The sequence below is a fragment of the Ursus arctos genome, unplaced genomic scaffold, assembly GCF_023065955.2.
Source record: "Ursus arctos isolate Adak ecotype North America unplaced genomic scaffold, UrsArc2.0 scaffold_10, whole genome shotgun sequence".
Taxonomy (NCBI): domain Eukaryota; kingdom Metazoa; phylum Chordata; class Mammalia; order Carnivora; family Ursidae; genus Ursus; species Ursus arctos.
In genome coordinates, this window is record NW_026622764.1 from 49,699,743 (window position 1) to 49,721,957 (window position 22,215).

The 22,215-nt window shown below is 36.8% G+C and overlaps 1 protein-coding gene across 2 annotated transcripts in view; it reads left to right on the forward strand.

Annotated features, from left to right (window-relative positions):
• WBP4 (WW domain binding protein 4) overlaps positions 1-22,215 on the forward strand; it is a 69,031-nt gene that overhangs the window by 990 nt on the left and 45,826 nt on the right. For both annotated transcript variants that reach the window (XM_044381848.3, XM_026493367.4), the window contains exons 2-9: positions 199-271; positions 2,586-2,648; positions 2,738-2,861; positions 6,175-6,342; positions 10,858-10,904; positions 11,379-11,454; positions 13,300-13,493; positions 21,051-21,214. In XM_044381848.3, coding sequence (XP_044237783.1) covers positions 199-271; positions 2,586-2,648; positions 2,738-2,861; positions 6,175-6,342; positions 10,858-10,904; positions 11,379-11,454; positions 13,300-13,493; positions 21,051-21,214 — 909 coding nt within the window. The remainder of the gene's footprint in view (positions 1-198; positions 272-2,585; positions 2,649-2,737; positions 2,862-6,174; positions 6,343-10,857; positions 10,905-11,378; positions 11,455-13,299; positions 13,494-21,050; positions 21,215-22,215) is intronic.

Genomic DNA, 22,215 nt, shown 5'->3' on the forward strand with positions numbered 1-22,215 from the left:
GTGCACACTTTTTCTTTTCTAGTGGCAACAATTTCAGCTAACTACTGCAGTGAGATATACTAAAACAAGATAATGTGTGTAACAAGACGAGATTCAGTTGCAGGGACTTATATTTCAAACTCTAAGAAGATGTAAAAACATGCACAGTTTTACCTTTTTAATTATAAATAAGCTTAGACTTGTTTTTCCCTTTTTCAGGGCAGACTACTGGAAGTCGCAACCAAAGAAATTCTGTGATTACTGCAAGTGTTGGATAGCGGACAATAGGCCTGTATGATAATTCCACTATTAGAGTTTAATAATATTGTATTCCTGTGTTTCTTTTTGATCTAAACTCAGTATTTATGAAGCACCTTCATACACATTGCTCTTGATTTTTCAAAACATTGAAAGATTGTCTTTTCATTTCTTGTAGGAAAGCCGTGAGCCTTCTTCCTTTTCATCAGCTTAAATTTGATTGTATATTAAGCCAAATTATTTCTCTGTGGTCCTTCAGTCACATTCAGAAAATGGACTTGTGAGTGGGTCATCTCATCCATGTTTATCCACATTATGATGCTGCTTAATACTACCATATAAAAAGAAAACTAAAAGGGCAAAAGCCCTTAATATGTAAAAAGGAACATTATTGTAGTTTATTGCATCTTTTCTACTCCAGAAATAATTAAGTATATTTGCAGAGCTTTATAGCTATAAATGGTTAAATTTTAAAGAACATCATTATCTCTTTCATGGAATATGAAAATAGCAGTTCTATTAAGAACCTTATTACTGTATCTCTTAATCTAGATTAAGCTTTTTTAAGACATAAACGCATCACTGATTTTTTTCCCCTTTGTGTGCATGTCATAATAATATATACATAGTACATAAACACAGGGGTATCTTCTAAGTACATATTCCTGTCCTTTTTACTTGATAGTTTCATGCACCACAGAACAGTAGCCTTGTTTTTAACAATGTTACACTTCTTTGGTAGACATTTATTTACTACCATCTACAAGGAGTTTGGGGATATTTTTCTCCAGGGTTTTGTTTTGGTTTTTGGTCTTTTGGATAGTTGCTAAAGCTCTCAACTATCTTGTTTAACTTAGGCCATCCTTACACATAAATGCCACAAATTTTGAAATCTATAGAAATCACTGGTAGTTTCTCTTCCCTTGAGGTACCCAAACAGTTCAATGAATTTTAGGAGTCATGAAGAGTAAATAATCTCTCCTAGGATAATCTTTCTTTTCCTTGGATTTTTAATATACATTGACTTAACGTTGAATTAGAAACAAAATTATTTTGTTTTCTAATGGGCCTTTAATATTCTTTGTGTGGTATAGGTTTAGGAAACCTGATGTAGGGGCGCCTGGGTGGCTCAGTCGTTAAGCGTCTGCCTTCAGCCCAAAGCGTGGTCCCGGAGTCCTGGGATTGAGCCCTGCATCAGGCTCCCTGTTCCGCTGGGATCCTGCTTCTTCCTCTCCCACTCCCCCTGCTTGTGTTCCCTCTCTCGCTAGCTGTCTCTCTCTCTCTGTCAAATAAAATCTTAAAAAAAAAAAAAAGGAAACCCATTGTATATGAAAAATAGCAGGTGAACCTTTGTTTTACAATGTCTCACTTTAAAGAGGAATTCATGGTAGTACTTTAGGATAGTTTAGCTAAGATTTGATTAACAAAATTTATTTTGCAAGGTTTATCAGAGATTTCTTATTGCATACAACCAGACATTTGTAATTTAGGGAGCATTCCTGACTGTTTTAAATAAGTAATAATAATATTTACTCATTCCTTTGTCCCATCCAGTCACCATCATTCTTTGTAGGTTACCACTGTTTTTCATTTTCTTGTCCATTCTTCCATTGTTTCTGTATGCACACAGAGGTTTTTATTCCAACATAGGTAAAACGTAGGATACCATACACACTATCCTTCACCATAGTTTGGTGTTCGTTTTTTAAATGTCCTGGAGCTCTCTCCACATCAGTATGTAGGGAGCTTTGTTCTCTATTCCAGCAGCCAAATTTTGGTAGATAGTGCCAATTTGTCCTCCATAGGAGTTGTACATTTCCTACCATTACCACAGTGTATAAAGGTATTTGTTTGTAATTTAGAAGGATTTCCTTACTGTCTACTTTTCTCTCAATTTAGAGGAATAAGTTCTAATATTGTTTATTCTCTGTGTTTCTAGAGCAGTACAAATTTTAGAGACTTACTGGTTTTGACATTTTATGTTGAGAGGTGTTTCTTGGTTAGTTTTTTTTTCCACTCTCCTTTTGGCCTCATGTCTTCTTTGAGTCCTGGTTACAATCATATTCACTAGATTAGTCATCATGGGTACCTTGTATTTTTCTCTATTGATATGGTCATCATAGTCTATTTTAAGTACCAAAGGAAACCTAGTCAGAGGATATAATAATAAATAACATGGTTCAGTTCCCTCACATTTGATAAAAAGGACCAATTTGCATTAAAATTATTTTTCTGTCAATCATTTTAATTTCAGTCTTGTTATATTTATTCCCATATTTACTATTACTTTACTATGAACATTATGTTGATGTAACTTTCCTTTGTATTTTCTCTTATTAATTTTCAAGAGTGTTGAATTTCACGAAAGAGGAAAGAATCATAAGGAGAATGTGGCAAAGAGGATCAGTGAGGTAATTTAGTTTCTTTCTTTCTTTGCCAGTTTTTCTATGTTAGTATCAGTCCTTTACCTGGCTTTCAATTTTATATGTGTCTTACATAGATTAAACAGAAAAGCCTGGATAAGGCAAAGGAAGAAGAAAAGGCATCAAAGGAGTTTGCCGCAATGGAGGCAGCTGCCCTGAAAGCATACCAAGAGGATTTGAAAAGGCTTGGCTTAGAGTCAGGTAAAAAAGCAGCCAGCATGTTTTAAAACTAACATCAGAGGTCATGCTCAGTGAGCTTTTATTGTTTCCATAAAGAGGTTATACACTCAGAGTATGCTCTTAGTACTTTTCCTATGCATCATAGCTGTATTTAGACTGTGGGACTTTGCTCATGCACTTTTGTTTTACTTTGGAAGCTTCATTTTTTAACACCTCCATTCATAACCATACTGCCTTGGTGGTTAGCTAGTCTTAATTCTGTCTTAGGTCAGTGTTCATTTTGGGCACAGTTGAGTTTTTTAGTTATTTGGCTAAAAGGAGCTATTCATTAAAAAATAGACCTTGCATTATAACCACAGTTTGCTTTATCCATATGCTCAAAACTATGACTTATGTTTGTTTATATGGTTGAGTTACAGTGAATTAGCCTTTTATGGACAAATTACTGAATTTACCACTAGAAGGTAGATAATTTTTTTAATTGGATAAATTTGACATAAAACATGGTTTATGCAAAAATAAAGTTTATGCAGGTGTTACTTTGATGCACTTATATATTGTAATAGGATTGCTACTGTAGCAATATTAATCACATTACCTATTACAGTATTGTTGTCTATGTTCATTATACTGTGTGTGCATTCAATCTCTATGGCTTATGTACTACTCATTGCAAGTTTATAACCTTAAACAGTATCAGCCTTAACTCCCCAATCCCCTGTCCCCTGGAAACAACAATTTTACTTTCTGGTTTTATGAGTTTGACTCTTTTAGATTCCACATATATGCTTGTCTTCTCTTTAACTTACCTCACTTATCATAATGTGCTCAGGTTCCATCCATGTTGTTGCAAATGGCAAGATATCCTCCTGTCTCATGGCTGAATAGTATCCCATTATGTATATGTACTACATCTTTTTTATCCATCCTTTTGTTTGATGGGCATTAAGGTTGTTTACATATCTTGGCTCTTATGAGTAATGCTGCAGTAGGTATGAGGGTACATATATCTCTTTAAAATCCTGCTTATATTTCCAATGAGTAAGTGAAACTGCTGGGTCATACGGTAGATCTATTTTCAATTTTTTGAGGAACCTCCTGTGTTCTCCATAGTGGTTGGACCAGTTTACATACACCAGTTGTATATAAAGATTCCCTTTTTTTCCACATTGTCACCAGCAAGAAGGTAAATAATTTGGGGGTTTGAAGATAACTCTGTTCCAGATACAAGGCATTTATTTAAGTAGAATATATCTATCTTGTTGATTAACTTAGGCTTTAACTCGGAAACTTTTCTGTCAGCATTTCTTCCATGATAAATCCATTGTCCTTAAACCAGGTATATAGCAGTCCCAGTTGTTGATCTTGCGTAATGGTTGGGATAGTCAACATGGAATGATATTCTTTACTCTCTAAAAACTTCTTTCCATTAAGTTTTTAAGCAGAATAGTAAGTTAATTGGTATTGCCCTCATCAAATAAGGACAGTTGTAACCAGACTTTAAAAACATTATCCTGGACATTGTTAGTTAAAAGGAAGGGGTGGGGGCTGTATTTCCATGAGGATAAAGCTGTATGCTTAAAGGATAAAAAGGATATAGGTGTTCCTGCAGAATTAAAGAGGAGTCATTGAAAATTCATCTCTTCAATTATATGGATTGGGAGGTTTGGATATGCTACCCTATGAGCAAATCAGTCTTAGCATTTTGTATTTAAATGTATTTAAATAAGATTTTTTCCTATTAAATTATTCTTAATAGCCTTGTTTTCTTAAATAGGATATACATTCCCCTTAAAGTACAGTAATGCAGTACAAAGAAAGGACTTTTAAAAACTCACTGTTTTTGGGGCGCCTGGGTGGCACAGCGGTTAAGCGTCTGCCTTCGGCTCAGGGCGTGATCCCGGCGTTATGGGATCGAGCCCCACGTCAGGCTCCTCTGCTATGAGCCTGCTTCTTCCTCTCCCACTCCCCCTGCTTGTGTTCCCTCCTCGCTGGCTGTCTCTATCTCTGTTTTATAAATAAAATCTTTAAAAAAAAAAACAAACTCACTGCTTTTAAGATTATCCCAGACATCTTTAGAATTTTCTTTTTTAAGTTATACTCCACATTATAGTCTATTTGGAACTGGTTTTATTTTTTCCCTCAATAAATGTCAAATACTTCCTTTCTTTTAAATAATTAAGGATATACATCATGTTTAGTGGCTACAGAGTGGTTAGGAGCACAGACTTTGGAATCCACCAGAATTGCCACTTGCTAGCTATACAGCCTCCGATTTTCACAAAAACTAAATAACACAATGGCATAAACTGCTTATTATAGTGACCACTTGTAATCGTTTATTAAAGGGTATAAAGTGCCATAACAAAATTCCATAAAAGTGCCATAACTTATTTAACTATCTCTTCCAGACTAACATTTAGGTTGTTTAGAGTTTTCATTGTTAGAACGAATGCTTCAGTGAACACCCTTATGCAGGCGTGTTTTTTCACATTTATTTTCATAAGTTTAGTCTCGAGATGAGATTGCAGAATCAAAGTGTGAATTATTATTTTATATATTGATAGCTAATACCACACTGTCTTGTCTTTGTACTTTTTGTCCATCTTCTGTTAGAGCGTTGGATTTATTTGTAAGGAATCTTTGTTATGAACATTAACCATGAGCCATATTTGTTGTAAATATTTATTATTTGTCTTTTTTTTTTTTTAGTTTTTAAAAAATTCTATTATGATTAACATAGCATTATATTGTCTTATTTTTTTGTTTTTATTTTTGCTATACAGAATATTTGGATTTGTATGTAGTTAAGTTTAACATTATTTTACTTTGTGGTTTTTTCCACATATATCTTTGATCTGAAGTTTATATTGATGTTCAAACATGGGAGAGGCCACAGAGTGGGGAATAGCTTTACTCTTTTCCAAATAATTAACCAGTTAATCCAACATCATTTGTTACATTATCTCTTTTTTCTAATAAGCACCAGGAATCTGCATTTGGGTCTGTTTACTCTTTGTTCTGTTTCATTCATATGTTTGCCTATTCCTGGATCAGTTTTACTTTTTTTTTTTTTTTTTTTTTTGGTACCAGTTGTTTTAGAGTAAGTTTTAACATCTGGTAGAACTAGATTCCCCTTATCACTCCTGTTTTCTAATTCTGGGTATTTGTGCATATTTAGTTTTACAGATGAGCTTTATTATAATTTGTCAAGTTCCAAAAGAATCTTCTTGTCACGCTTGTGATTGGAATAACATTATTAGTGTTTTATACCAGAAAAAAAAGAAAAGCAAGCTGCAATGGTACTTCACCTTTCTTATAACTTTTTCTCCAGAAATTTCAGAGCCAAGCATATCACCAGTAACAAGCAGTATCCCACCCACCTCTGCATCAAATCAGCAGAAGGAAAAGAAGAAAAAGAAAAAAGACCCTTCAAAGGGTAGATGGGTAGAAGGCATAACCTCTGAGGGTTACCATTACTATTATGATCTTATCACAGGAGGTAAGTCATTTAGGCATAGAACTAGAAAGAATGATAACTGACCGTTTATATTTTGTTTTAGTTAATATTGGAACATTTAAGCAATGGAAGACTGTAACTTAACATCTTTGCCACAATGGTAAAAAAGTCATGTGCCCTTTAAAAAGGTACCCTTCTTACAGTGACTCAACATCATAGTTAAAGCCTTAAGAATGGGTTCCTCATAAGAACTAGGATGATCGGTAGGGGAAGAAAGGGATAAAGAAAGGGGGGGTAATCAGAAGGGGGAATGAAACATGAGAGACTATGGACTATGAGAAACAAACTGAGGACCTCAGAGGGGAGGGGGGTGGGGGAATGGGATAGACCGGTGATGGGTAGTAAGGAGGGCACGTATTGCATGGTGCACTGGGTGTTATACACAACTAATGAATCATCGAGCCTTACATCGGAAACCGGGGATGTACTGTATGGTGACTAACATAATATAATAAAAAATCATTAAAAAAAAAAGAATGGGTTCCTTACAGGGCATCTGGGTGGCTCAGTCAGTTAAGCATCTGCCTTCAGCTCAGGTCATGATCTCAGGGTCCTGGGATCAAGTTCCAAGGAATCCCACATCTTGCTCCCCGCTCAGCGGGTAGTCTGCTTCTCCCTCTCCCTCTGTCTCCCTCACCCCTGCCTCCCCGCTTGTGCTCTCTCTCGCTCCATCTCTCTTTCTCTCAAATAAATAATCTTTTTTTAAAAAAGAATGGGCTCCTTACAAATAAGTTAAAGCTTTATATTTTCTCAATAAAATCTTTTAAAAGTATGAACTACATGGAAATAAAGCATTTTCCCTGGAAATAAGATATTTCAGATCTACTTTACAAATTGCAGAGGTTCTTAAAATATTCTGTGGGAGAGATTTTCTATCCAAAAGCAGACTGGGAACCAGAACCATTTTCTTTTTTGTGTGGCTGTCTTGTAGTAAAGAACCCCCCTCCCCTCCTATTCATGTTTTGGATATCACTTTCTAATAAAATACACAATGGTGTTTTCCACTGGGAATATCAAAAACATCTTTTTGTTTTCCTTTAAAACTAAATGTATTAGGGATTTTTTTCATATAAATTCTGAGATAAGTAAATACATTTATGTAGCATCTTACTCTCCAGAAATATAAAATTTAAGGTTAGAAATAAGCATGATACAAGGAGGAGTTTTAAAGTGCTATAATATAATAGAGATGTAAAATTGTATAGGAACTCCGAATGATGAGGGATTAATTGTGATTGTGTGGATCTGAGAGATTATCGCAGAAATTACTTTTGAACTGATCTATAAATTAAGAGGAGAGCATCAGGAATGATGTCTTCTTATTCACCATTTGTATCCCTAGCACCAAACAGTGCCTGGCATGATATAGACACTTTATAGACATTTTGATTGAAAAAGATTGTAGTAGATTGTTATGGTGGTGAAGCAAGCATTCCAAACAGGTGGAACAATATGAAGCTTTAAAAAGTTTGAAAGTTTGGGGAATAGTCATCTGATTGAGGTAGAATACACAGTTCTCTGAAGATGTCATAGCAGAAGAAAAAGGCTGGAAAAATAGATTGGGGCTATGTCATGGAGGGCTAGGAGAATGATCGTGCCATTTACTGAGGTATGGAATACAGAAATAGAGTAAGTTAAAGTGGGACAATAATAAATTCAGTTTTTGGTAATGTTGAGGTTGAAGTACCTCTAGAACATTCATGTGGTAGTTTTCAGTAGCTGATTAGAGTCTGGAATTAGGAAAATAAATTGAGTCTAGAAATGTAGATAATATCTTAACTTTTAGGAGTATTTGAGATCACAAGGAGAAAGAGAACAAGAAGTATGAAGGGTGGGTAGTACATATACCGAAGGAAAGGAAAGAAGAAAATCCAGGAAAAAAAATTAAGAATGATGAGAAGGGTAGGAAATGAGATCAGAGTTAATCATGAAAAAAACCTTGGGCTGTAATTATTATAATTACTATGATTTTTAGAATCACAGTTTTGAACTACATAGAAATACTAATAATCACAATTTGCACTGAGCCTTAAGAGAAGTGCATGCTAGATAGTTCAGCAGTGAACCACAAATGATTGTATACTAAGGATCATAAGTCTTTCTCAAATTATATAAAAACTATTTATTAATCGGGCTCCTGGGTGGCTCAGTTGGTTAAGCATCCGAGTCTTGATTTCAGCTCATCTCATGATCTCAGGGTTGTGGGATCGAGCCCCACCTCAGGCTCCTGGCTCAGGGTGGAGTCTGCTTAAGATTCTCTCTCTTTCTCTCCTTCTCCCTCTGCTTCCCCTCACCCCCCCCCCAAAGTGCTCTCTCTGTCTCCCTCTTTTTTTTTTTTTTTTTTTAAGATTTTAGAACACAAGCCAGGGGGAAGCAGCAGGCAGAGGGAGGAGGAGACTCCCTGCTGAGCAGGGAGCCCAATGCAGGGCTTGATCCCAGGACCCTGAGACCATGACCTGAGCCAAAGGCAGACACTTAACCAGCTGAACCACCTAGGCGCCCCTTCCTCCCTCTTTCTAAAATAAATAAGTAAATAAAATCTTTTTTTAAAAAGATTTTTTAAAAACTATTATGTGTTCTCCCTTCTAATTCCCTTTGCTTGCTTCCCTTGTTCGCCATTCTACTGTGTATATTCTTGCTCTCGGCAAAACCCTTGAACAACACAGGTGTTAGGGGCGCCGACCCCTCCCTACCTCATGTGGTTGAAAATCTGCTTATAATTTTTTTTTTAAAGTATAGTTGCCTTACAGTGTTATATTAGTTTCAGGTATACAACACAGTGATTTGACAATTCTGCCCATTAACCCATGCTCACCACAAGTGTAGTCCCCATACACCACTATTGCAGTTTTATTGACTGTATTCCCTCTGCTGTCCTTTTCTTCATCTCCATGGCTTATTTATTTTATAACTAGAAGTTTGAACCTGGTCATCCCCTTCACCTATTTCACCTATCCCCCCATCCACCTCCCTTCTGGCAAACATCAATTCTCAATATTTAAGAGTCTGGTTTTATTTGTTTTGTTTTTTTAGACTATACATGTAAGTGAAATCATATGGTATTTGTCTTTCTCTGTTTGATCTATATCACTTAGTATAATATCCTCTAGGTTCATCCATGCTGTCAGAAATGGCAAGATTTTTTTTTTTATGGCTGAGTAATTGTGTGTGTGTGTGTGTGAGAGAGAGAGAGAGAGAGAGAGAGAAAGAGATGTGTATCTCACATTTTTATCCACTCATCTATCAGTGAGCACTTGGGTAGCTTCTGTATCCTGTCTACATATAATAGTAGACATTATTATATTATATAAATATTGCTGCAATAAACATAGGGGTGGGTGCATTTATCTTTTCAAATTGGTGTTTTCATTTTCTTTGCGTATATGCCCATGGTGGAATTACTGGATCATATGGTATTTTATAACTTTTGACTCCCCAAAAACTTAACTACTAATAACATACTGTTGACTGGAAGTCTTGCAGATGACATAAACAGTTGACACACACATTTTGTGTGTTACACATATTACATACTGTATTTTTATAGTAATACCTTTTTCTTAATTTTTCTTCTCTGAATTCTGTGAATTTTTTTAAACTGTCACAAATCTCTCAAAAAATTTCCAGTATATTTATTGAAAAAAATCTGCTTATAAGTGGACCTGCACAGTTCAAACCCATGTTGTTCAAGGGTCAGCTGTTTTTGTTTTTAATTCCTGCATCTTTCATCTTGCTCCTCTTAAGTCATTCATTCTATTTCTCACACTCCCCTCCCCAGGATGTCAAAAAGCCATCTCATTCCTTCAAAACTTACCAAGCCTGGGGCACCTGGCTGGCTCAGTTGGAAAAGCACATGACTCTTAATTTTGGGGTCATGAGTTTGAGCCCTGTGTTGGGTGTAGAGATTAGTAAAAAAAAATATAATAGTAAACTTTTAAAAACTTTTCAAGCCTGGGGGCACCTGGGTGGCTCAGTCATTTGAGCATCCAACTCTTGGTTTTGGCTCAGGTTGTCATCTCATGGATTGTGGGATCAAGCCCCACGTCGGACTCCATGGTCCCCAGGAAGTCTACTTAGGGTTCTCACCCTCTGCCCCGCCTCCCATATGCACAGGGGCACACACGCTTGCTTGCATGCTCTCTCCCTATCTCTCTCAAATAAATAAATCTTTAAATAAACAAAACAACAACAAAATCCCGTTAAGCCTGAATTCCGTGAAGTCTTTAAGAAAAGCCCTGAGTCTAATAATTCTTGTGAAAGTCCCAGTTACTTCTAATCCTTCATTCTGTTCTTCCTTCTTAAATATCATTCACATGTGTTCTGTACAATACTACCGGGATGTATATTATTTCTTTTTATTTTTCAGTTATATGTTTAACTATAGGCCTGTAGTGTTTTGTACACATTGAATGTCTTGTAAATTTTTGCCAAATTAAATTTTTTAGAAGTTTATCTTAAGTGAAAAAATTTTATTAATGCAGTATATTTTGCTTTAAGCGTCCCAGTGGGAGAGACCAGAAGGATTTCAAGGAAACTTAAAAAAGGTAACTGAAGCACATTGATAGCGTCTTTGCTTTAAACTGATTGGTTTCTGGGGTTTTGGTAAAAGAGTTCTGTTAAGCAAACTTACTTCCAAAGAAGCCCCCCTACACACACTTTGTTCCTTTCTTCCTATAATTCTTTTGTGAGAAGGTTGGGTGGAGGTGAAAAAGTGATATCTACCTAAAAACTCCATGCAGAGCAAATATTATCAGTTGATTTGTAGTCAGTTGCCATTCACATGGCCCTGTCCATCTGCAAGGAATTGTTCCTATCTTTCAGAGGTGCGACATTTCTCTCTGTGAAAGTTAGTTCATGATTTGTGTTCAAACCCAGCTTCCTGGCCATAATCAGTACTGCTCCTCTAACTCCCGGGTATTAAGAGGAAAGGGAAGGTAGCTGATTCTCTGCCTTAGTTATTTAATATAGTGTAACTACATCATTATCTTCAGTTTATGCTGGTTTTTTCCTCCCATTAGACAGCAGGGAAGACTGTTTGGGTAGAAGGAGTTAGTGAAGATGGTTATACCTACTACTATAATATAGAAACAGGAGGTAAGTACTACCTTTGATTATCCTAACTATATAAAATTGTACCTGGAACTGATTATTAGCCTGCTGATGAAGGGAACTTGGGAATTTTAGTATAGTGATCAACATATTCCATAGCATGTATTACTTCTGTAATTTTAAAACAATACAGTGGAAAAGCAGGAAGATTTTCATGTATAATATACTGTGCTGCTCATTATTCTAAATTGATACTCCATTCACAAATTTTAAAAATAATTTTTACTTTATTCCTATTATTGGTTTTTAGTTTATTATAGAAATATAATCATTACCTTGAAAGGTACCTTAGAAATCACCTAATTCAACTTGCCTTTTCCTTCTAAGAAAACAAAACCGAAGTTATTTTAGCAGTGGCTGAGATTGTCAAATTTTCACTTTTACTAATTTAATGTTTCAGTTATATGTAAATATTTATAAAACATACATAACTATTGTTTCCTAATTACTATCTAAGTTTTTCAAGTTAACATTTTTTCTAACTTAATTTTATAAAATGGGTCAGCAAGTAATTGTAGTTTCTCCTACAATTAAATTTACCAGAATGTGTGTAGTATCAGCATAACTTTGAGAGGCTTTATTTATTTATTAAATTTCTACTATCCAAACACAAAACATTAAATCTTTTAGGAGGAAAAGGCCCTATTAGCCTCCAAGTAGATACAACAATAGTAATGGTTTTAGCTCAGTAAAATTGAGGTACTGAATCTTTCTAAAGATGAAATAATATAGTCATAATCTAGGTGGAGAGTTGGATCTGAGCTCAATGCATAGCTTCTTCCATTACCAGCTATCTAATTGTGGGCAAGTCACTGAACCTGTAGTTGCTCTTAAGTAAAATTGAGATGATCATGTATACTCTAGGGTCATAAAGGTCAGGTATCTATAAAGTGCCCAGAACAGTACCTGATACGTAGTAGGTGCTTAAATTATTTCCTGAAAGTTTTTTTTTTTTGTTACTCATGTGAAATATAGATAAGGAAATAATGTTTTTTATGTTGGAAAGCACCTTATTTTTTTTTTAAAGATTTTAAGTAATCTCTACACCCAGTGTGGGGCTCAAACCCTGAGATCAAGAGTCGAATGCTCCATTGACTGAGCCAGCCAGGTGCCCTGGAAAGCACCCTCTTTTAATAAGAGGCTATACAAATTGATTTGCCCTCAAACAGTTTCAGTTTATATGTAGACAAGTGTAATTATTGATACAGCCCCTTTCACTCTTAAAACTGTCTCAGTTGGACAGTAAATCTTAGGATCCCTTTCCCTTTTAGTACACTAAAAATAGAGACTAACTGCAAGATAATTAGAAATGCTTTCATTTAACTAAAAGCCCAGTAAACCACTGGATGGCAGTAGAGTTCAATGGAGATTATTTTTTTCCTAGTATAAAAATGACAAATTATATTCATTCAGGTCTTCACAGTATGATTTCACTCTGTGAGGATCCCAGAAAATCTTCATGATAAATAAATTCTAGGAAATCTGATGTGTGCTCATTAGCATGTGTTTCCTGATACTGGTGTCAGATAAAGTGTGACAGTCCTTAGAAGGTATTGCCCAATTCTTAGGTCTCTTTCCATAGGGGCTGTAGTTTATGCATCTGGAATCCAGATTGAAATCAGCTCTCAAAAGATAAAAGGGCAAGAGCTTTGGGAACTCTTATTTATTATCTTCTTGATCGAGTGATAGTGTAAGATAGATGCAGTGATGTTAGTAGTATATTATGAAAAAAGTTAAAAAAATAACACATTTGTAAGTGACAGGGAGTATTATATTGGGAATTACTTCTGAATAGAATAGGTAACATGACTATTAAAATGTTTTGAATAGAATCCAGATGGGAAAAACCTGATGATTTCATTCCACACTCTGGCGATCTGCTTTCTAGTAAGGTCAATGAAAAGTCACTTGATACCCTAGAAGAGTCTAAATCATCAGATTCTCATAGTGATTCTGATGGGGAAAAGGAAACAGAAAAAGGAGAGGCCTCTACAGAAACACCAAAGCCAAAAATAAAGTTTAAGGTAGGTTCTTGATTTACTCTTTATAGAACTTTACCAATTTATAGAAAGCTCGACAGACTTACTCAGTTTTCTCATGAAGATAGAAATAAAGCCAAGACATAGATTTTTAGCAAATGGATAAATGGTTATACCACTTACGAGTATCTACCTGGTGGCAAGGCAGTGAGTTCATTTTTAGACCTCTTAAGTTTGAGATACCTCTGTAACATCTAGAGAGCTGTATGAACGTACAAGTCTGAGTATCTATATCTAGGCTAGAGGTACTAATTTGAGTATCATCAGCATACTGGTAGTAATTTAAATCTCAAAATGGGTGAGATAACCTGGGAAAATGACTTTGGGCAACATTTAACATTAAAGTGACAGGCAGGGAAAGAGGAGCCCATAACGAAAAGAGTGGCTAAAAAGGTAATGCAGAGAAGCAGAAGAACTTAAGGTCCAAAAAGCCAAAAGAATAGAGAGCGTCAAGGAATAATTAGGTCTAGAACAAGAAAAATGTCCATTGAATTTTACAGTAAAGAAGTTCTTGAAGCCCATCTAGTAGTTTCACCAGGGTTTGAGGTGGCAGAACTCAGATTATATTGTACATCTGAAACTAATATTAGACTGTATGTTAACTAACTGGAATTTGAACAAAAACTTTAAAAAATAAATAAAGGGGTGCCTGGGTGGCTCAGTTAAGCGTCTGCCTTCAGGTCATGATCCTGGGGTCCTGGGATCAACCCCCATGTCAGGCTCCCTCCTCAGCAGGGAATCTGCTTCTCCCTCTCCCCCTCCCTGCTGCTTGTGCTCTCGCTCACTGTCTCTGTCTCTCTCAAATGAATAAATAAATCGAAGGGAGGGAGGGAGAGAAAGAAGGAGGAAGGAAGGACGGAAGGACTCCAGTTATAGAGGAATTGAAAAGTTGTTCATGGTGTATATGTGGTTTGGATATGAAACAAAAACTAGAAATTGGTTGTTAGGGTGATGGCTGCGCATTGACTCTTAATCATGAGAGATTTGTGATAGTGATGTTTTCATTAAGAGGGACTCCAAAGAAGGTAGAATGGGAATACCAACAAGGTGGATAGGTTGGTCTTGAACAAGGAATAAACTCATTTTCAGTAAGAAGGTAAGGTTTTCCTTTTTTGTAAGAAGGTAGGAGCATGGATGAGTTGGTATCAGGGAGGAAGTTGAAAGAATCATACCTTTTTAGCCTCAATTTACTCATTTATAAAGAAATCAAGGGGTGCCTGAGTGGCTCAGTCTGTTAAGCCTCTGACTCTTGCTCAGGTCATGATCTTGGGGTCCTGGGATCAAGCCCCACATCGGGCTCCCCGCTTGGCAGGGAGTCTGCTTCTGTCCTCTCCTCCCGTTTGTGCTCACTCTCTCTCTCTCTCAAAGAAATAAATAAAATCTTTTAAAAAAAAAATCAAGATTGCTTGCTGAGAGTGAGGAGCTTTGAGTAGCTTGACAACATTAATGAATTGAAACAGTCACTGAGCTGGTGTGGGAGAGGAAATGAACCAAGTAAGGGATTGACAGGTTGCTGCTGAATCCCCAGCCATGTCAGAAAAGTAAAATTAGACATTTCTATAGTATTGCTAGTCCTGCTTTGTGATCTTTCCAGGAACACTCAGGAGCCCAGGTGGCAAAGCAAAAAAGACACATAGCATTGATCTATGGCCTGTGGATAATGGATAATGTGGATAACATTACTGGCCTAAGTAGTGAGGGAAATTCAAGGATGCCGGAGAGAGGGTACTTACAGGCCACATCTAGGATCTTGTCATTTCCTAGAATTTTTCTAATCACCCCATAATTCTTGGTGGAGCTTAGGCCAAGGGATGTATCCAGTTTGTAGAGGAACAGCAGCAAAGCCCTTATAGTAGCCATCTCATGATGTTTATATTTCTTTGTTGTTGCTGTTTTATTTTTTTGAGATTTTATTTTTAAGTAATATCTTCTTTTTTTTTGTAAGTACACCCGTCATGGGACTCGAGCTCATAACCAAGAGATCAAGAGTCACATGCTCCACTAACTAAGCCATGCACACACCCCCATCTCAATACTATTAATTTCAAACAAATAAAATATTACAAAATACAGATAAACAAAGACAGACTACCTATATCCCTGCTACTTCCCAGAGAAAGCACTGTAACATCTTGGTGTTTTCTTGGTCTATAATTTTTTTTTATTCAGACTCGCATACATTATTTTAAAATATGGAGTCATACTGGGGGCACCTGGGTGGCTCAGTTGGTTGGGCATCTGCCTTCTGCTCAGGTCATGATCCCAGGGTTTTGGGATCGAGCCCTGCATCAGACGTCCTGCTTGGCAGGGAGAGCCTGCTCCTCCCTCTCCCTCTGTCCCAACCCCCCACTCATGCACATGCTCTCTCTCACTCTTAAATAAAATCTTTAAAATAAAATAAAACAGGGGCGCCTGGGTGGCACAGCAGTTAAGCGTCTGCCTTCGGCTCAGGGCGTGATCCCGGCGTTATGGGATCGAGTCCCACATCAGGCTCCTCCGCTATGAGCCTGCTTCTTCCTCTCCCACTCCCCCTGCTTGTGTTCCCTCTCTCACTGGCTGTCTCTATCTCTGTCGAATAAATAAAATCTTTAAAAAATAAATAAAATAAAACATGGAGTCATACTATAATAAGGTCTTAATTGTTTTGAAATTTAATCTGTCACAAAGACATCAGTAAGTCTTCATCCACCAAAATAATGTATAGTTTTCTGTGGTATGAATACACCATTATTTACTCAGCCGTATGTAGCTGAATATTTCCTTTTCTTTTTTTCTTTTTTTTTTAAAGATTTTATTTTTTTATTTTATTTTATTTTTTAAAAGATTTTTATTTATTTAACAGAGAGAGACAGCCAGAGAGAGAGGGAACACAAGCAGGGGGAGTGGTAGAGGAAGAAGCAGGCTCCTAGCAGAGAAGCCTGATGTGGGGCTCGATCCCAGAACGCCAGGATCACGCCCTGAGCCGAAGGCAGATGCTTAACAGCTGCGCCACCCAGGCGCCCCTTATTTATTTATTTGACACAGAGAGAGACAGCGAGAGATGGAACACAAGCAGGGAGAGTGGGAGAGGAAGAAGCAGGCTCCCAGTGGAGGAGCCTGATGTGGGGCTCGATTCCAGAACTCTGGGATCACGCCCTGAGCCAAAGGCAGACACTTAACGACTGCACCACCCAGGCGCCCCTAAATATTTCTTTTTAATAACCACTGAGGACTAGAGGAAGAAATACCTGGAGACACATTACTACTCAGTGTTTAATTCTCTGCTGACACTGAGTATCATAAATTTTGAAGTCTTCCCAGTTTGTATGGTTGTGTGATTTTTTTTTTAATTCCAGTACACTTAATGTACAGTGTAGTTTTAGTTTCAGGTGTATGGTGTAGTGACTCAGCAGTTCCATACACCACCCAGTGCTTATCACAACACAGGCATTCCTTATTCCCCATCACCTATTTCCCCCATTCCTCTACCCACCTCCCCTCTGGTAACCATCAGTTCGTTCTCTATTGTTAAGGGTCTGTTTCTTGGTTTCTCTCCCCCCTCTCTCTTTTTTTTTTCCCTTTGCTTGTTTTGTTTCTCAAATTCCACACAAGTGACGTCATATGGTACCTATCTTTGACTTATTTCACTTAATATTGTACTCTAGCTCCATCCATATTATTGCAGATAGCAAGCTTTCATTCCTTCTTTTACGGCCGAATAATAATCCATTGTATATTATCATATGGTTTCACTCATTTATGGAAAATAAGAAATAGAGAGATTGATAGGAGAAGGAAGGGAAGAATGAAGGGGGGGTAAACAGAAGGGGGAATAAACCACAAGAGACTATGGACTCTGGGAAACAAACTGAAGGCTTCAGAGGGGAGGGGGGTGGGGGATTGGGATAGGCCGGTGATGGGTATTAAGGAGGGACATATTGCATGGTGCACTGGGTGTTATACACAACTAATGAATGAGTCATGGAACATTACATCAAAAACTAAGGATATACTGTATGGTGACTAACATAACATAATAAAAAAGAATATTAAAAAATAATAATCCATTGTATATACATATACCACATCTTTATTCATCTATTGATGAGCACTTGGGCTGCTTCCATAGTTTGGCTATTGTAAATAATGCTGCAATAAACATTATTTCCTGTAGTTTTGATTTGCATTTCCCTGATGATCAGTGATGCTGAGCATCTTTTCATGTGTCTGTTGGCCATCTGTATGTCTTTGGAGGAATGTCTGTTCATGTCTTCTGCCCATTTTTAATTGGATTCTTTGTTGCGTGGATGTTGGTTTGTATATGTTCTTTATATATTTTAGATACTAACCCTTTATTGACTATGTCATTTGCAAAATCTCTTCTCCCATTCAATAGGTTGCCTTTTAGTTTTGTTTTCCTTTGCTGTGCAGAAGCTTTTTATTTTGATGTAGTCCCGATAGTTTATTTTTGCTTTTATTTCCCTTCCCTCAGGAGACATATCTAGAACAATGTTGCTACAGCCAATGTTAGAGACCTTACTACCTGTACTTTCTTCTAGGATTTATGGTTTCAGATCTCACATTTAGGTCTTTAATCCATTTTGGATTTATTTGTGTGTATGGTATAAGAAAGTGGTCCAGTTTCATTATTTTGCATGTACCTGACCAGTTTTCCCAATACCATCATTGAGGATGGTCTTTTTCCTGTTGTATATTCTTTCCTGCTTTGTCAAAGATTAATTGACCATAAAATTGTGGGTTCATTTCTGGGTTTTCTGTTCTGTTCAGTGGATCTGTGTGTCTATTTTTGTGCCAGTATTGTACTGTTTTTATTATTATAGCTTTATAATATAACCTGAAGTCTGATTGTGTAATTTTTTTTTCCCCGTAACACTTGATAGACCAGTGATTGGATAGATCCATGTTGGAGGTTTTTAGCTCCCACACAAGAGACAAATAAGGACAAAGATATTTAAGGGTGCTAGCAAAAAAAATGTTAATAAAATGATTCTGTGTGGATGTGGAGCTCTTTAATGAAGGATGTAAAATTTGTGCTCAACATCACTGATCATCAGGGAAATGCAAATCAAAACTACAGGAAGTCATCACCTCACACCTGTCAGAGTGGCTAAACTCTAAAACAAGAAACAACAGGTGTTGGCAAGGAAGTGGAGAATAAGGAACCCTCTTGTGCACTGTTGGTGGGAATACAAACTGGTGTAGCCACTGTGGAAAACAGTGTGGAGGTTCCTCACAAAGTTAAAAATAGAACTGCCCTAGGATCCAGTACTGCTGGGTATTTACCCCCAAAATACAAAAACACTAAGAGGGATACATGTAGCTCTATGTTTATTGCAGCATTTACAACAGCCAAACTATGGAAGCAGCTCAAATGCTGATTGATAGATGAATAAATATATGGTGTATGTATATACAGTGGAATATTATTCAGCCATAAAAAAGGAATGAAATCTTGCCATTTGCAATGACATGGATGGAGCTAGAGAGTATAATGCTAAGTGAAATAAGCCAGACAAAAATAAATACCATATGATCTCACTCGTGTGGAATTTAAGAAACTAAACATACGAGCAAACTGGAAAAAGAGAGGGAAAGATGGTCCAAGAAATAAACCTTTAACCGTAGAGAACAACCTGAAGGTTACCAAAGGGAAGATGGGTGGGGGATGGGTGAAATAGGTTATGGGAATTAAAGAGTACACTTACATTGATTTAAAAAGATCAAAATAAAAAATTATTCCCTGTGGATGTGATGCTCTGTAATGATGTAAAATCTAGATGAGGTCAATAAACTCAAACACAAGGAGATGTTAAGGCATTAGAGATGGTAACAAGGTTGGACAGGAGGTATATTAGAAGTAAGGAAGCCAGCAAGCCAGAAGAATAACTTACTGTGGCTAAAGGTGGGGGTGCTTTTGGAGTTCTAAATTTCACAGGTAGGGCATTTTTGAGTGATGACATAGTTCAAATTAAAAGGTACATTGATGTAAGGATTTAATATTTGAATACTATGTATGTGCTATATATGAGGGAAAATAAATAACATTAAGTAGCTGAAATACAGTTGAAGGCAAAAGTCATTGATTGTGAAGCTCACAGAACAGGTTAGGGAAGTTTTAAGGTCCAGGATGATGAGTTTGAATAGAAAGAACGTGGTTAAAGTCATCAGTGAATATGGAGTAGTGGCCAAAAGTCATTATTGTGTAAGGAAGCACGGGAGAGAACCGTATAGACGGTGGTATGAACCTCAGAGGAGAAGGCATTTATTACAGTGCATTAGAATCAAAGCATACATTATGATCTCAATAAAAATCTTTTTTAAAAAAGTCACAGCCTGGAAATAGTCCAGAATGCTAACAGAAAGTAGATACTGCCTCCTGGTTTTATGATGGAACAGCATGAGGGAATGAGTTAATATCCATTCAAAGAATTAGAGACAGAACAGTGCCCTAGGACTGCCACCCATGGTTGTGCATTTTGCAGAGACTGAAATCTAGTGTATGGTCCATTTGCTTAACGGGATCATAGAGCCTTGTTTTCCCAGATAAAGGGGTGCCATAAAAATAGTAGCCCTAGCCAAGGGCTCCCATGGGACCTGCTTCTACATCAAGGGTGTGTGTTTTTCTCATTTCACATAGTTACCAGTTATATATTCCATTGAGGCTTTGGCAATCACCTCAATATGAAGACAGATTTCAGTTAAGACTGATAGATTGAGAGGCGCCTGGGTGGCTCAGTTGTTGAATATCTGCCTTCGGCTCAGGGCGAGATCCCGGCGTTCTGGGATCGAGCCCCACATCAGGCTGCTCCGCTGGAAGCCTGCTTCTTCCTCTCCTACTCCCCCTGCTTGTGTTCCCTCTCTCGCTGGCTGTCTCTCTCTTTGTCAAATAAATAAATAAAATCTTAAAAAAAAAAAAAAAGACTGATAGATTGAGGGAGTTCTTTAAGTAGATAGTGTAGTAGGGTCTAATGACATGGCATTAAATTCAGAAAAGGCACAGTATAAGGGGAGATCACTATTGGATATATAAGTAAGGAGAGAAAGCAGAAAAGAGGAGAAGAGAGGATAAAAAAAGGCTAGTGTATGTCTTTACTGGAGAACATTGGGGCATCTGGGTGGCTCAGTCATTTAAGCGTCTGCCTTTGGCTCAGGCCATGATCCCAGGGTCCTAGGATAGAGTTCCGCATTGGGCTCCTTGCTTAGCTAGAAGCCTGCTTCTTCCTCTCCCTCTGCCTGCTGCTCCCCCTGCTTGTGTGCTCCCTCACCCCCTGTCAAATAAATAAATGAAATTTTTTAAAAATCATAGAATTTTAATAGAATCAGATTATTTTAAAAACCAGCCTTGGCCTGTGGTATCTTAACATTTGACATTAAAAACCTAATCAAGAATTAAAATTCTTTTATGTATATTTCTTGTTATGTGCAAATTAAAATTATGTGAGTTAATATATTATTATTTATAAATCAGTAAGATTATGTTAAAGAAATTGTGTCCCTCTAGTTTTGCTTGAAGTATGTTATTTCTTGACTTTGACATTTCAGGAGAAAAACAAAAACAGTGATAAAGGAACTGAACCAGAAATGCAGAAAGAAAAAAGTATCCAAGAGCAAAATTCATCAGGTCCAAATGAAGAAAAGTCCAAAGCTCATAAAAAATCAAACCCATATGGAGAATGGCAAGAAATTAAACAACAAGTTGAGTCTCAGTAAGTACCTGAAACTTAATCTCCCTGTTACTACAAATTATATTTTCTGTTTAGTACTTGCATACATTGCAGTAACTAATTTCAAGGCTAAGGTGCTCATTAAAGGTGTGTCTTGTTTCTTTTAATTCTAGAGTGGTTTTCTCTCTTCTAATTAAGTATTTTTAAATATTTGAGACTGTAAACTAGTGGTTATTTGAAAAAAGTAAGTTAATGAGGGTTTTTTTTTGTAGGAGAGATGCTATTTATTTATTTTAATTCCAGTATAGTTAACATACAGTGTTATATTTGTTTCAGGTGTATAATAGAGTGATTCAGCAATTCTGTACATTACTTAGTGCAACCTCTAATGATCTTTTTAATTCCTAACCAAATATAATATTTCTTTTGACCACACATTCACACACTAATTCACACCATGTACACATGTGCATTCTCACACTCACCATCATTATTCTGTTGGACAAACAAATATCTGCATATTCAGTAAAGGCTTCATAAGGTATGTCTAAAGACAAAAAAAAAAAGCTTCTATTTTGTTACCGTCTTAAAAATGGTTTACGACACTTCACTGAAGTTCTAAAGCCAGTATTCAAGGGTGCCTGGTTCACCATCTGCCTTCAGCTCAGGTCATGATCCCAGGGTCCTGGGATCAAGCCCCAAGCTCTACGTCCAGCTCCCTGCTTAGCAGGGAGTCTGCTTCTCTGCCCCCCTCTCCCTCTCCCCCTCCTTCCCCTCCTGCCCTCTCTTTCTCATAAATAAATAGACTCTTTAAAAAAATAAATAAAATAAAGCCAGTATTCAAGAAACAGAACAGTTTTATCAATTAAACAAGATCATGGTAGGGATGTTACCTGATTTATATTATTAGCTTACATGTTTAAATTAGTTATTGTCTTAGGAGCATTTACACAATAAAAGGAAGAAGTCACGCCTAGCTCCACAAATTAGTGTTTCTTAAATGTTTAAATAATCTTCAGGTGGAAAAAAAAAGTACATGAGTT